This window comes from Stegodyphus dumicola, chromosome 1 (assembly GCF_044657685.1).
Source record: "Stegodyphus dumicola isolate Sdum_Otavi_A_Nest chromosome 1, ASM4465768v1".
Classification (NCBI taxonomy): domain Eukaryota; kingdom Metazoa; phylum Arthropoda; class Arachnida; order Araneae; family Eresidae; genus Stegodyphus; species Stegodyphus dumicola.
Window position 1 is genome coordinate 143,779,950 of NC_140768.1, and position 16,000 is coordinate 143,795,949.

The 16,000-nt window shown below is 34.8% G+C and overlaps 1 protein-coding gene across 1 annotated transcript in view; it reads left to right on the plus strand.

Annotated features, from left to right (window-relative positions):
• The first annotated feature begins 431 nt into the window (after positions 1-431).
• Positions 432-16,000, plus strand: part of Ufc1 (Ubiquitin-fold modifier conjugating enzyme 1) — a 49,235-nt gene continuing 33,666 nt past the window's right edge. Inside the window, exon 1 of the mRNA XM_035363914.2 lies at positions 432-703. Coding sequence (XP_035219805.1) covers positions 581-703 — 123 coding nt within the window. The 5' untranslated portion in view covers positions 432-580. The remainder of the gene's footprint in view (positions 704-16,000) is intronic.

A 16,000-nucleotide genomic window follows, 5' to 3' on the forward strand; every position in this document is an offset into this window, starting at 1 on the left:
CTTGATACGAAGCATTTTAACAACGTCAATATTCCCCCCCCCAGTAACACATCTATTCAACATTAACAAACACACTCACCAAACACACACACCTTTATTGTAAATGAAGACAAATTCTTCTCCTTTTAACTACACTCATGGACACAATCGTATTTTAGGATATTTTCTACTTCTTTTCCTTTTCTTTCTATAGGCCCTTTTTTTTCCCCTCTATTATTTTTGGGCCATTTATTTTAAATTTTATTTTGTCCCATCTTTTCTTCCTGGCCTTTTGAACTCGTACAAGATGTACGAAGTTCCTTTTTACTCTCCTCAAATACGAAATTGCCCCTCTTTCTATATACCTTTCCTTCGCACCTATGCTTGATTTTTTGCCCATCGGTGCAGAAAGACTTAGCGGGTGCAAAATAAGACATCTGTCTATTTTGTCTGTCTGTCTGTTTCGTATTTGACACTTCAGAGCACGGAGTGCATCAGAGGGTAACATATTTAGAATTTCGGCAGTGAAATATTGTTTATTTACGTTTTAAATTTTGTTTCTATATATCTTTTGTTTAATATCTGAAGTTTGAGATTCAGTATGGTTGATGAAGGTACGAGGAAAGTTCTAAGTAAAATTCCTCTTTTGAAAACGAAAGCTGGTCCCCGTGAAAAAGAATTATGGCCCCAACGACTGAAAGAAGAATATCAAGCCCTTATTCAGGTAATTCAGTTGTGTATGTCTTTTTTAATATTTCGTTGGGAATTAACGTACGTAATTTTTGCTTTTATTGTGTCAGTGCTTTAATTGCCTGAAATGAACAGACTGGGGGGGATTGCATGTATTGTGGGCCATATGGGTTCAGTTTTGTGTTAGACATAATGACCAAAGTGAAGTATCAGGTGTATGGGAAAGTTTTAGATTTCGTTTGTAGGTAATGTTTTTATTCTGGCAACCTTGCTTTGCTGTTCATGATCATGGCTGGCACACATTTACGCAACTATGAGTTTTTTTTTACAAAAGTTTGCAATTGGGTGCCCCTTGTTTTTTGGCGATTTTTCCTTGACGCCGAGATCGGCGCCAGGAAGGCACAATTTCAAGATGGCCGTTACACAAAACCAAAATAAAAAGTCAAGGAATTGCACAAACTCTGTGTCCATGTACACATCGATCTGTTTTCAATTAAAAAAAATCTCAGAATTGCACAAACTATGCATTGCGTACTGCCTTAAATTTTTCCATGTACACATCAATCTGTTTTCATTTAAAAAAATCAGGAAGTTAAAACTATCATTGTAACCAGAAATAAGGTTTCATTGACAAAATTAAAAAAAAAAAAAAAAATATCGCTAATCAAAGGGGCTTCCAATTCTACACTAGAGCCCTTTTACCAAGTTCATACTGGTCGGCAGGTATTTTCATGGCAGTTTCTCTACAACTGTTGACCAGACTTTTCAGTTGATGAAAGATCTAAAGAACATGCTTATCACACTAGTAGTCAGACACCCAGTATACTGAAGAAATAAAGAGCATGAACAGTAGATGGTTTGTCAAAAATTACCTCTAAATTGTCAAATGAAATTTTTCCTCATAACTTCTCTCTCGCTTTCTTCACTATCGATATTTTCTGAATTAGAACATGTATATGATTTTGCCATCTGTTGATTGATTGGGACATTGTCATAGCAATGGAAAAACTTCTGTTTTATCATAATTTATTATAATTTCAAATTTTTTCACAAATTCTATTAATTGAAAATTTATACTTTCTGTTTGCAATATCTGAAAACCTGATTCATGGTTATCATTCATAAAGCTTACCTAATATTTGCTATATGTTATTTGCAATATATCACGAGATGGCAATTAGAGGTATATTGTTTGGCTAAATTTTGTCTTGCTTCTATCATGTGCATAGAAAGTTAAGCCTCAGTTTAGTTGTTTATTATACTTAGGTTGGGAAAAATATATTTCTGACCCCCCTTGGTGAAAAATAGGGATTTTTTGCGGGGGAGGTTGCCATTCGTGTTCCGTGCAACATCATCCTAAGTAAAATGGCATCCAAAATGTAATGCAATAAAACGTAATTAAAGCATAAAAAATTATAATATCAACTGCATTTTAAATCAAAATAAAACAAGGAAATTACATAAAATGGAAAGGTTAGAGTAGATTTAAGGGTGCCTCTTGTATTATCGCAAAGTTGTTGTTTCATTCATGGTAACCTAAGTAGTTGAACGTTATGGAAACCCTATTATGACATATTTTGTTGTGTGATTGATTGCGGTGAATTTGAATGATGGGAAAAAATTTGTAAGGCTTGTGGTGTATGTTGGTTAGGAAGTTTGTTGCTTGTTTTGTGGTTTAGATGGTAAAATGGCTGAATGTGGTAAAATTAATTTGAAGTTTCTGTACGATTTGGAATAAAAGAGGAAAAGAGCATTAATTGACTAATATGAGCATTAATTGACTATTACTTAATAGCCAATATAAGTGTCCTCTTTGTACGAAGGAAAATGCGTATGGTTGAACATTGGAGGATTCTGCCACTACAAAGGAGGTTTTTGACTCTTATTTTTGTGAATTTATGTGGTGACACCAGTATACAGATTCTAGTTTAGATAATTTTAGGAAGTTTTTGGATGCTGTCAAGAAATTTTGTTTGACTGAAGACGGGCAAATTTTTAAATAAGGTAAGTGGATATTTCCTTTGTGTAGTGCTAAGATGAATTTCCTTTTTTATGTTATTTGATTTTTTTAAATTTAAAATGTAGTTTATTGAGATTATATATTTTTGGTTGGCTGCTCCTTTGATGTTTTAAGTGAAAATAGTTCAATGTGTACATGGTTTATGCAATTCTCTGATGTTTCTTTAAGTGAAAATATGTTGATGCGTACATGGATACCGAGTTTGTGCAACTCTTTGACTTATTATTTTGGCTTTGTATAGTGGTGATTTTTGGCACAAAATTTGCTGCTGCACAAAGCCAAAATAACAAGTCAAAAAATTGCACATACTCGATATCCATGTGCTGCCAAAAATTGCCAAGCGTCATCCATAAATATATTTTTACCAATGGAAATACATATTTTCTAATCTGCACTCTACAAAAAGGAAATATCAATACCGTATTCAGAAATTCCTGTGTCTTTGGTGTGTAGCACACAGAATTCCTAACAGCAGTTGCCACATAAATCCACTAAAGTGTCCTCCATAATGCTGGACTGCCAGTGGTATTTCTTTCGAAAATCCGTTTTTATTACGATCCACATACCTTCCAAAGTGTTGATATGAGCTCCAGTTTCCGGATCCGTAAATGTCACTGTCCGATTTATTGAGAGGTGAAGGATGCCATTTAAACCTTCATTTACACACCAGTCAATCAGTACTTTCTTTCCTATTCATTCAAAATCTTACAGAAACTTCAGATTAATCTTGCCACTGGCAGCCATTTTACGGTATAAAGCACAAAAAAAAGGAATGTACTTCCTTTTTTCTGTAGCGTTGGATGTCGGTACCTAACCGACATCCAACACAGAAATAAGCCTTGAGAAATATTTTCCCAACAATCATATATTACAATCAGTCATGCCATGATAGGGTTTCCAAAACATACATTGTAAAATACCTAGGTTAACACAAATGAAACAACAACTTAGCGATGATCCAAGGGATACTCCGAAATGTAGACTACTCATACCTGCCAACTTTTACGAATTTTTCGTAATTTTTAAGAAAATGCGTTTGTCTTTACGATTTTACGATCGTAATCCATTTTTTACGATTTTTTTTCCTTTTTCAAGTGTTTTTAGTAATTTTTGTTGAAATTTTAGAATTTTTCGCCAATTCAGCGATTTTCGTCAGCGATTCATGATAAGTCACGGTGGAAGAAGCGACATTGTGAAGCATGTTAAGTCTAAAAAGCATGAAGTTAATGCTTCGGCTTCGACAACATCAAAGAAAGTGGATGATATTTTTTCAAATTCGGCTACGAATTCGGATGCCGATGTCATTTTGGCAGAGTGTTTGTTTACTGCATTCCTCGTCGAACACAACGTGCCGCTAAGCGCTGCCCATCACGCCGGTCAAATTTTCAGACGGATGTTTCCCGACTCCAAGATTGCTCAGAAATATGCTTGTGCTCACACGAAAACATCTTCTATTGTGAACGAAATTGCTTGCAATACACAAAGTAAAACGATAGCTGCACTCCAGAATTCAGCATTTTCGGTGTCAATCGATGGCAGCAACGACAGCGATTGGAAGCTTTACCCCATCGTTGTCACATATTTCTGTGATGTTTCTAATGAAATGAAAACTCATCTTTCGCGTCTTCCATTGTTAAATGGAGACACTATGGGGGAAAATATTGCCTCCTTGTTAATTAATGAGTTGAAACAACTTAACATCCCAGTGTCAAACTGCATTTCATTTGGTGCAGATAATGCTCATGTCATGGTGGGTGACAAAAAGGGTGTAGCCTCTTTCCTCAAAAAAGAACAAAATGAATTAATTGTTATTGGATGCCCATGCCACTTAATTAATTTGGCAGCAGAAAAAGCTGCAGCTGCTTTACCATTAAATATTGACCAGCTTCTGATTGATGTGTTTTTCTATATGGAAAAAAGTGTAAAAAGGAAAGAAAACCTAAAGAATTTCCAAGAACTGTGCTCTGGTGAAACGAGAAAAATTCTGAAACATGTATGCATGAGATGGTTATCCTTAGGCAGAGCTCTAGGAAGGTTTATTGAACAGTGGGATGCATTGCTAAAATATTTCCACGAAGAGACCAAAACGAAACCACAGATCCCATCAAATTTGTCGGCATATAAGATTCCGAAAACCAACTTTGCTTCTAATCAAAATGCTTTAAAAGGGAAAAGCCAACACACAGAATCAAACCCTTTAGAAAGAAAATGCTTAGAAGACTCCTCAAAGGTCAACTTTGTTAAAGAAGTTGAAGGGAAGAAGAAAGTCTTCTATTAGCTGGGAGGAAAGGATTTTCTATCTTCTTTCTTCGGATTTGAACAAAGCATATTGTAGTTTTGTGTTAAGTACCATTAAGATTTTTGACAGTGTAAATACCCTTCTACAATCAGCTTCGCCAAAATCTCCCCTGCTTATCCAAATTCTTAATGATCTTTTGAAAGAACTTTATACTAAGTTTGTAAAACAGTCCGTTGTGAAAAACAGTGTGTTGATTCGTGTTGCCTATAATAGTTTGGCAAATCAAAAGGATGACAATGATCTTATAATCGGAAATCAAACCAGGGAACTTGTAAATTCTTTGAAAGATCATGAGAAAAAAGAATTTTTTCAATGTGTTAGAAAGTATTTTTCCTCAGCCTGTGATTACATTGTAAGGAAGTTTCCTTTGCAAAATGAAGTTCTTTTAAATGCTGAAGTGGCAAATTTGAAACAAATTGAAAGTTCATCTTTTGAAAAGATTCTTTTTTTATTGATAAATTTCTATTTTTGTTAACAATTAAGGAAAATGAATGCCGTAATGATGCTTTAGATGAACTACAGAACCAATTTTCTGCTGCACAGTTTGAAGACTGTGCCAGTTCTGGAGAAGATAGACTTGATGTCCTCGTTGGTACCTTAAAAAGAATAAAAAGAGCTGATGGAACACCAAAATATGATAAGACTAGCAAGAGTTTTATGTGCTATTCTCGTAATTCCACACAGTAATGCTGAGTGCGAGAGAGTCCTCAGTGTTGTGAAGAAAAACAAAACTATGTTTCAATTTTACCAAGAACTCTAGAAAACATTTTAATTGCTAAATGTTATGAGGAAACTAATTGTTATGACAATAAATTTTCCAAAGAATTTTTGGCTAAAGCCAAAAAATGCACTCTAAATTCATTGCAATAATTTTTTGTGTAACATTAAGTTCTTGTTTTATGTTTCCTAATAAATTTTTTAGTTACTACTTAATTGAGATTTACTAATGTAAGTACAATTTTCTTTTTTCTATTTGTATAAATTGTCATTTTTTTAATATCAAATATATTAATTCTTCGTGTTCTTCTGAATTTGGAAGAAATCTTCTGAATTTTTATCTTTAGAGGTTGGCAGGTATGGACTACTACTTAGGTCTGTTTCCTGCATATGCTTATATAAGTCCTGAATGAATAAATTTCAATTTGTAATTAAGGCTCATTGGTAAAAGTATATTTTAGGGTACACCTTGGCGATTTTTGGTGGTACGTGGATGCAGATTTTGTGCAATTTTTTGAAGCCAAAATAACAAGACAAAGAATTGCACAAACTCTGTATCTGTACATGTTGACCTACTTAAAAAAAAAAAAAAATCCCCGAATGGAAAAAAAAAATGGCATTGCGTACTCTCTTGACTTTATCCATGCACACGTCGACCTATTTTCACTTAAAAAAATTCAAGAATAGCACAAACTTGCATTGCGTACTCCCTTTACTTTGTCCATATACACTTAGATATATTTTCACTTAAAAAGTCAAAGGAGCACCCCAGTTCTACAATGCAGGCAAACAAAAGATACATAATCTCAATAAACTACATTTTAAACCAAACAATAAAGTAACATAAAAAAGAAAAAACATGTTATACATTAAAGCACTACAAAAAGAAAATATCCACTTACCCTATTTAGAAGTTCCTTCGTCTTTAGTCTGTTGCACACAAAAGTCCTTAACAGCATCCAAAAACTGCCTAAAATTATCTGAACCCGAATCCGTATATCGGCGTCGCCACATCTGAACCTTTCTTCTTACAAATCCATCTAAACGGTTTTTAGGTTCGACTAGACGCATATCCTTCCTACATACAGGACACTTATAATGGCTATTAAGTAAACCTTCATTTACACACCAGTCAATTAACGCTCTTTTCCCCTTTCATTCCAAATAGTACAGAAACTTCAAATTAATCATACTACATTCAGCCATTCTACTGTCTAAAGAATAAAACCACAAATGCTCTTATAAAACATCCCATGATTCAAAATTTCCCAGAATCATGCACCCGATTAACATCACAATAGGGTTTCCTTAACATTCGGTTACCCAGGCTACCATAAATTAAACAACTTTGCCATAATACAAGGGGTACCTTAAAGTCTACTACTTTAACTGGCTTATCTGAACAATTATTATTCTTAATTCAAATTAGCACTAAATGTAATCTTTTGATGTACGATAAATTTCTCTTCATCAACACATTCATCACTTTGCAGCACCATTAATTGAAATCTATTCTTTGCTAAGCATAAAATGAACGTAAAATGTTTACCATGATACTTGGTATTCCATTTCATATATTTAGAAAAAAATTACTTTAGTCATTGCTGCATGAGTCAGTTCTTAAGCTGCAGTAAGTATATAATGAAAGGGAAAAAAAAAAAAAAAAGATTCATATCATTCATAATGATGAAAAGTGATTTCTGTGTACAAATTTTACTTTATTTGACTAATACAGTCAAAAGTCGTTAATTCGGACACCCATAATCCGGACCTCAAAGCTACAAACTTTCTGCGCATGCGTCGCATTGACGCATGCGCGTAAGACCTTTACAGCCGCAAATATGCGTGTGCGCATGCGTGTTTAATGTATGATAGACGGTATAAGCTAAGCTAAAATTATCTAATTCAGTTAATGTTGTAGATAGCGTTGTTCCTTAATCTTCGAATTGGATCCGGCTTATTATTTTTTTCAGACTGTTAGAGCAATTATATAAAAGTAAGCTTGAACTTTTGATTATGTCAAATAGAATTTCCGATATATATTTACTAATATGTAAAGGATCTACAAAGCGAAAGTATGTTTCGAAATCCATTAAACAGAAAGTGAAATTGCTGCAAAAAATGGATAAAGGCATATCCTTTGATTATCTAATCATTCCGAAATATGTTTATCAATTTCACGCTGCTCTGTGGGGGGGAGGGAAACGACACGGCGCGCAATGAATTGGAAGTTGATCTGTCAGCACTATCCTTATGTTCAGGACAAATGTTTTTATTTTAATTGGCTTAATAATTCCTTACTAAATGTAGTATTTCATCTCGATGTCCTCCGTCTTTGATATGATTTAAATCAAGTTCCTCGTCATTATAATTCGCTTCCGATAGTGAAGAAAGTGACACAGAGGTTATTGAAAACGAAAAAATTTCGCTTGACAAATTAGTCGGTATTCTCGACACAGCAATTATAGGACTTGAACAGCGGAACTTTGTAACTCCACAAGAAATTATGTCTGTTTAATAGAATTAAAGAGAAAGTATTATCACATGAAACGAAGCAACTTACATTGAAAGAAATGTGTAATAAAGTTAACAAATAAATATTAAGCTTTTTCTTTTTGTAAATTTTGATACCCTTTAGATCATAATTGTTCTTTATTTCATAAATTACGGTTTCATATTTTTAATTTTATAATTTCTGCATGCCATCTTACCAGATTTAAACTGATGATCTATAATCCGGAAAAATCGATAATCCGGAATCGCCGAAGTCCTGGCCATTCCAGATTAACGACTTTTGACGGTACTTTCTTATTTACAATATAGTTCACTTTTCAGATGAATTTCACTCTAATCTTGAAGGAAAGGTCCAAAGCAAGCCTGACAAAATGTTTTGTCACATTTGCCACAGTATGTTTTTGGCTTTCCTTTGCAGCCCTCTCTTTGACAATGACGCTGTTTTTCTGGCTCTAGTAAAAAATGACCAACACTATCTTTACGGATGTCTTCTTTTGCATCAGAAGGTACAGTCGAGATCCTAGGTCTACCTTTTGTACTTATCACAGTTTTTTTAGATAAACTGTTGTTACAGCTCTTCGGAACTCCTTCAAGTTTAGAGCTTCATTTTTGTTCAGAGTTTTGCGAATTATCCAGGCGTTTACCATAGCCATATCCAGTGAACGTATAAAAAGTAGTGGCCAGTACCACTTTTTTCTGTGAATTTTAATGGAATAAAGTCCAGACGACCAGTTGTGGTTATCCACACTGCCCATATGTTTGTTGTAAGAATTAATCAAATTTGGCATCTTCACATTAACTTTATCTTTGTGTCCTCTCACTCACCTCTTCACATCAAAGAATAGTTCTAAAGTACTGAAATTTTTAGCAACAGTGACAGTACTATTATCATTCCATCGCACCAGGAAAATCTCGGATTTCTCATCAAATGCAAAATCAGACATGCCTCTTTCTTTCTTCCGCATAGACTTAAATTCTTCTAAAGGACACTCGTGGTTTGTCCAATTTTCTCGTATGGTTCCTGTAGCTCGAAAACCCTGTTCACGAAGACTTTTCAAAAGATTAATGCTAGTAAGAAAGTTATCAAAATATAAAGTGTAGCTTGAAGGATTCACAATATTCTCTGTTAGTTTCATCACAACCCGAGTACCAAGAGGAGTATCATTTCTTGCATCAGATTCTTTACCGCAATAGAGAGAAAAATTATAACAATATCCCTCGCTTCCACAGAGAGCCCAAAGTTTATAACCAAAATGTATAGGCTGTAATGTATTTTGCAATAATTTACAAAACAGACAATCTTCTTAGTAGAACATATATTTTATTTCTAGTTCACGGTGATATACAAATTTCATACAATTCTTAAGTGGCAAAATTTTCATACTACTGCTAGCTGTTAAAATAAATAATTAAACAATATCTCACGTTGCTGAGTAACGGTTTAATACAAATATGGAGTTGCCACTTCAACAATAATTATATTTATTTATTAAATAACAAGATATTACAAGGCTTGCCTCAGATAAACTGTTTCAGACTATTCCTACCACAATACATGACAATCATTTCATCAGTGCTTAGATTTGCAGAGAAGTGTCCAAATTTCCTAAAATTATTATTGAGTATGGCAAACAAAGGTTTTACTTTGAAGGATCGATCCTGGAGATGCTGACTGACAGTTCCATTGTCCACAAAGTGTAAATAAAATTTGAACTTTTGGAAGCGGTTTTGTGACATAGCATTTTTCACCAGGGTAATGCCAAGGTCTTCAGCATCTGACCAGTAGTCACGTTCGCAGGTATTTGAATGGTAACCAATTAGAAGCAAAATTCTGATAAAAATACTTATTTCGTTAGCAGTGGTCAAGAAATTGTGTTCGCTTTTTACATCTGTTGCATATTGCACAGTTTCTTTTACAATGAGATCGTAGACTTCACTGGAATAAAACTGCTCAAAAAGCTCTGATGGAGTTTTATCTTTCATTGCAGTTTCCATCTGCTTGAGCAAGTCACTTGTTTCCGTGTTTTCCATTTTGTATATTGTGGTAATTTATTCTTTATCCAAGATGACGGGTATCTTTTAGCTTTTTCTTTACTCTTTGTTGTGGAAACACTAGAGCGTGTGGACGGTTCAAGCTGGAAACTTTTCCAGTTATAACCTCCAGAGACCCAGGAACATTGTTTACAATAATCTCACTAGTATTTACTTCATTCTCATCCCCTTCATCTTCGTCAGTTAGTTCACTGGCATCTGGTGGTAACACAACAATTTCAACGTCGCTCGCATCTGAATCTAAACTATTGAATAGTTCTAATGCTTCCTCTAACTTCAGAAACATTTGCACTGACATAACTCAGCAGGAGTGAAACACTAGAAAAAAATTTTTATTCTCATATTTATAAAGAGGGAAAGAACGCATCAATTGCATACTTATCGTCCCATTGTCCTATTTAGAGGACAATTATGAAACAATGCGCTAAAACTCACCTAATAACAATATAGCTTTCATTAACCACCAGGATAATAAGAAAAGAGTACTTTCACATACAAAATGCCCAGCCGAACTTCTAAAATGAACTGAAAATGAATTCTACAACCACAAAGAGATGATACAAACCACACGCACTAATGCAATGAATAATGAAAATGTCCAGAGGAAAAAGGAGGGGTCGAGACATAACTCACTAGCAGATGCTAATACATATCCCAGCTGGCAAAATATTCACACCAAGCAAATACTGATTTCTGCATACTATTTTTCAACTGTCCTTTAAATAGGACACTGGGATAAAATGCGTTAATTGTAAAGATTGCATACAAACTGGTCATTGGTAATGGAGATTAAATACTTGACACATGGTCACAGCCCAGTCCCGGATCTAGCGGAGGGCATGCTGGAGTTCCTGCTCCAGGCGGCAACTGTTGTGGGCAGCAAATTCAAATAAAACGCTGGATCGTATTTGGTATGTTGTTCGCTAAAACAGCTCTCTAATTTTAGTACAATGTTAATAGCTTTAAGGCCAAGTTTAGAAACCTCTTTTAAGAGGATTCATAATTAAACACTAGGAACCCTTTTAAAGAAACATGAGTTAAAATAAAGTTAAGTACAGCGAAAACAACTATAAGTATAGGATCAGAAAGAGGCCAATAGAGAGACTCCAGGCGTCATGATAGAATCAGACTGACCCTATCAGTAACGTCTGAAGTCCCTCTATCGTTTCCTGCCCGGGCGGGGTGTATTCAAATGAGAAATAGAACGATAGCTTGTTGAAGAAGTCGCCTGGTTTCCACAGCAACTTCTGCTGGGAAATGGAGAAGCATATAACTACTTTCTAAGAGCTAACCCCAAAAAATTAACCTTGGGTCATCCTGAACAAATGAAATAATTTAAATTAATATTCGTCGAGTATATACAAGACACCGTTGTTATGTCTTCAAGATGAAAGCAAGGCATTTAGATTTTTTTTTGCAGCCAGTTGGCAACTTTGGCTCACCTTTGGTTTGACTCGGAACAGTGGAGCGCATTTTGGATTTTAAAGCTAGATTTATTATTTTTAAGTTTTTTTTTTTTTTTTTTTAAAGTTTTCAGGTCACTTTTGTACTCTCTTTTCGGTCTTTTTTTTTTTTAAGATATGCTTGCTTTTAATAGCCTGCACTATATTTAGCAAGACGTGACCATTTATTTATTTAGGACTGTTCAGTGTAATTACGTCAATTCTTAGTTATATCTTATTGAGGCAATTCATAGTGAATTTCATTTAGATTAATAGAAAACATCTGCGCGCCGAGGGGGAGAAAAGCCGAATATAGAAAATGAGCCAAAGATAAGGCCAAACAGAGAAAACATATTTCAGCTAAGAGGAAAAAATAACTCCACAGAAGAAGTAAACCGTAAGACCCTGCCGTAATTTTGATTATGCTGAGATTGTAGAGGGTATTAATATTTCTTGCAATTTGCTCGATCAAACATGACTCCATATATCATTCCCAAACAATCTACAAGTCAGCATTTGAAAGAACAACCTTCATCGATATCAAACAAATAGCTAGAGAACATGAAACCATGATATAAAGATCTTTTCATTTAGATGGGGGCGGGCAGCAGGAAGACAAAAAACTAAAAATTTTTTATTTGTTGGACTCATGCAGTTGGCTGGTCATAGAAAAAAATGAACTATCACCAACAATCTTTCTTAAGCAGTCAATCAGTATTATTAGCTGGTAAACATCCAGTAAACGTAAACCTCAGTCCCACTGAACGTGATGGCAGACATTTGACATGTGATATAGAACATTAGTAAATAATGAAAAGCTTAGAAGATCTTGCTTTACATATTCTAAAGACAAGAATGCAATTTTTTGTACACCCTGCAAGATTTATCAGAAACATAGTGCTGCCGCTACACCATACTACAGGATTCATTAATTGGAAAAAAAAGTTTTAGCAGGATTAACTGAGCATGAAGCGTCTGAATCCACAGAGGTGCATGATTAAGTGGAAAATTCGAGTACAAATGAAATCCTGCCAAGGTATCGATCACGACACTGAGCGACTCATTTACACAGAGAAAGGAAAATGGAGAGGATTTCTATATAGTCATGGATGCGGCACTGTATCTTTCAACAAACTGTCGTTCTTTTCTTGGATCTGATGAAATCCCAAAAAGCCTGTTGACAAAGTGTCCTCGACCTAGCCAAGGAAATTTTCTGAATTTAATCTCTCCATTTGCCAAACATAATTCAACTCTTAGGTACTAATCAAAACACCTAACAAAGGGAAAGGAATCATATTTATCAAAGATAATTCAAATAAGTTATAAACTTAAAGGCAAAACAATCTGAAGTAGCATTTTAAATGATATTAAAGAAGCCAAGTACTACACATATGGAGAAAAAATTGAACCAGGTGATTCAATAAGTAAAAATGCACAAAGATGTGCATGAGGTAAAGGAAAATTTAATTGATTTCGTAGAAGTTAGTGGAAAGATGAGAGAATGTATATCTGTATTCTCCTAGGACGGGACGATTTTCTAATTATGTAACTTTGGTATGTATTTTTCCTTTATAACAAACAAACAAAAAAAAAAGTCCTAACTTGTACTTATAAGAAAGCTGGAGGAATTTGTGCCATGTTTGGCTGGCTCCTCGTATCTTGTCAGTGTGCATTCTGCTTCTTCGTGCACGGAAGCAGTTAATCTGTTTGGAATTACTCATAAAATACTTCGCTTTTTTGTCGGATACACTACTTGATTGTATATTATGAAACAATGTACAAAATACAACTTAAAAGGAAGCAACTAGACGAGATGGTCGGCAAAATATGTGGCTGTGAAAGTGTAGGACATCTCATACCTGCTGTGAAAAATTTTGAATTTACTATCAACCTGAAAATTTGAGTTAATATTTTTTCAGAATTCAATCAAGCAAATATAGATATTCAAAAGGAATTCGTCTTTCTGTGTAATTAACAAAAGAACTGACCAAAACTGAGGATTTATAAAAAATGAGAGAAAACTCCTATGGGATATTGGATACAAAAGTCAATAGTAGCCAAAAAAATTGCAGTTGAGTCTATTTTGACAAGGAAAACTTCCAAAGCACAAAAAGCAATCTGAGGAACTGTTTGAGGACGAATCACGAACACTTCAACCTGTTCAGATCGAAGTTTCAGCAAATTAAAACATATTAAAAAATTTCTACGATCATCGGTGAGCCAGGAGCGTTTATCAAGTCTCTCGATTCTGGCAACCGAAAATCAAACCGCAGATCAAATTATGACGATTCCGTGCATTTATTTACAGAACAAAAGGCTTTCAGAGTAAAATTTTAATTTTCGTTACTAATTTCGTGATATTTTAATTGACTTAAGGCAGGTAAGAACTTAAAATTACTTATGAAATAGAAAGTATGAAAAACAAGGCAGGAAGCACAAATACTCTCAGTAATAAACCATATTCTGTATAATCTTTTCAGAATATCTCCTTTCAGCAATAGGCATTTCTCGGCATTTTTCCGTGGCTGAGCAATAAAAGCTGCTGAGCGTTAGTTGGCTCAGCAGTTATTATTAGGGTAATAAATTGACTGTTATTATTGCGGTAATAAATTAGTGGCTGAGCACTAGTAGTTCGGTCCGAGGGTTAAGCATATGTGATTGTGCTGGCTTTATGAGCATATCCGTGATTTTCCCTGTGTGTAACATAGATACGAGCTAGTTTCCCTCTCAAATTTTTTCCACCGTGCATTCCTCTTTTCCCATGCAGTGCCAAATGGCGAAATACATTGCAAATAATCAGACAAATGTCCTCAGCAGTGGCCGAGTGATTAAGACCAATGAATACTGGTAGTTTGACCTTGCATTGGTTCAATCTCAGGCGAACAGACTGGCTGCATGGTTTCTTTTCGTGAATTTTCTCATGTGTAACATGAATATGAGCAGTTTCCTTTAAAAAGTTCCTCCACGAAAGCACCTTCTTCTAGCAGATACGAACCAGTTTCCCTTAAACATTGTTTCCGCGGAGCATTCCTCCCTTTCCATGCAATACCTAATGGCGAAACACATAGTAAATAATGAACAAAACACATAGTAAATAATAAAAAAAATTTCCTCAGCAGTGGCCGAGTGTTTAAGACCGATGAATACGGGTAGTTCCACCTTGCCTGGGTTCAAACCCAGGAGAGCGGGCTGGCTGCATGGTTTGTTTTCGGGGATTTCCTCATGTGTAACGTGAATACGAGCCAGTTTCCTTTAAAAAGTTTATTCACGAAAGCACCTCTCCTCTAAGCAGATAGCCCTCCTGTTTTTGCCATATTCATATAATGTAACTTAACCTAATTTAAATGGTATGTAATAATACGGAATAGTGAGAAACTTAGGATATGCCCATTTCCCCAAGAACGGAGGAATGAATGGTGTCGAGGACTGGAGGGTTAGACACACTCAGAATTAGGATTGAATCCGAAAGTAAGCTCAACAGAAAGACGATTCTCCTAGGAGGAGACGATTTTCTAATTATGTAACTTTGGTACATATTTTTCCTTTATAACAAAAAAAAAAAAAAAAATAGAGGGGGCACATAAAGAATTTAGTATAAAATGGAGCTTAGGTTTTTACCTCAAACCCTATCTATTTCTGTATTTATTAAACAAATTAAAATATGTTAGAGAAATTTAAAGGATGATGGGTGAGGGCGGCAGTTTTAGCTTTTGCCTCACATCAGAAAAATCAAAGATCCGGTGCTGTCACAGCCCACCATGGGTGTACAATCAATGTATTTTATACTTTTTCTCCCTCCTAACTTAATGCTTTTCTTTTTCCTCATAATTCCCATTAGGCAGCTTTTCCAGACGCTTTTTTGAAAATGGCCTGTAGCTTTGCTTTACCAAACAGCAATCTCTCTTTCTAGAAACTTGAACATTCTTGTCGCCCTCTTCCATACTTCACTATATAAGGTTCTGCAACCAGGGCTGTGGAGTTGGAGTTGGGCAGATTTTGGGGTAAAAGGAGTCGCTAAAAACAGGTCGACTCCGACTCCAGTTTTTGTTGGACAGTTTGAAATGAAATTAAAATGAATTGAAAAAATTAATGACAAGCTGAGTTATTATTTTTATTTATGGACTATATACAGTAATACATAGTTATTTTGTATTTTATTGACATATTAATAAATAAATATAAGGGAGGAGGATGGATTTAATATTTGTCATTAGTGATTAAATTGATTCATTTATTTACTTCATTTAGTTACAAATCTCACTGTAAATTTAGCAATAGCAGCAAGAA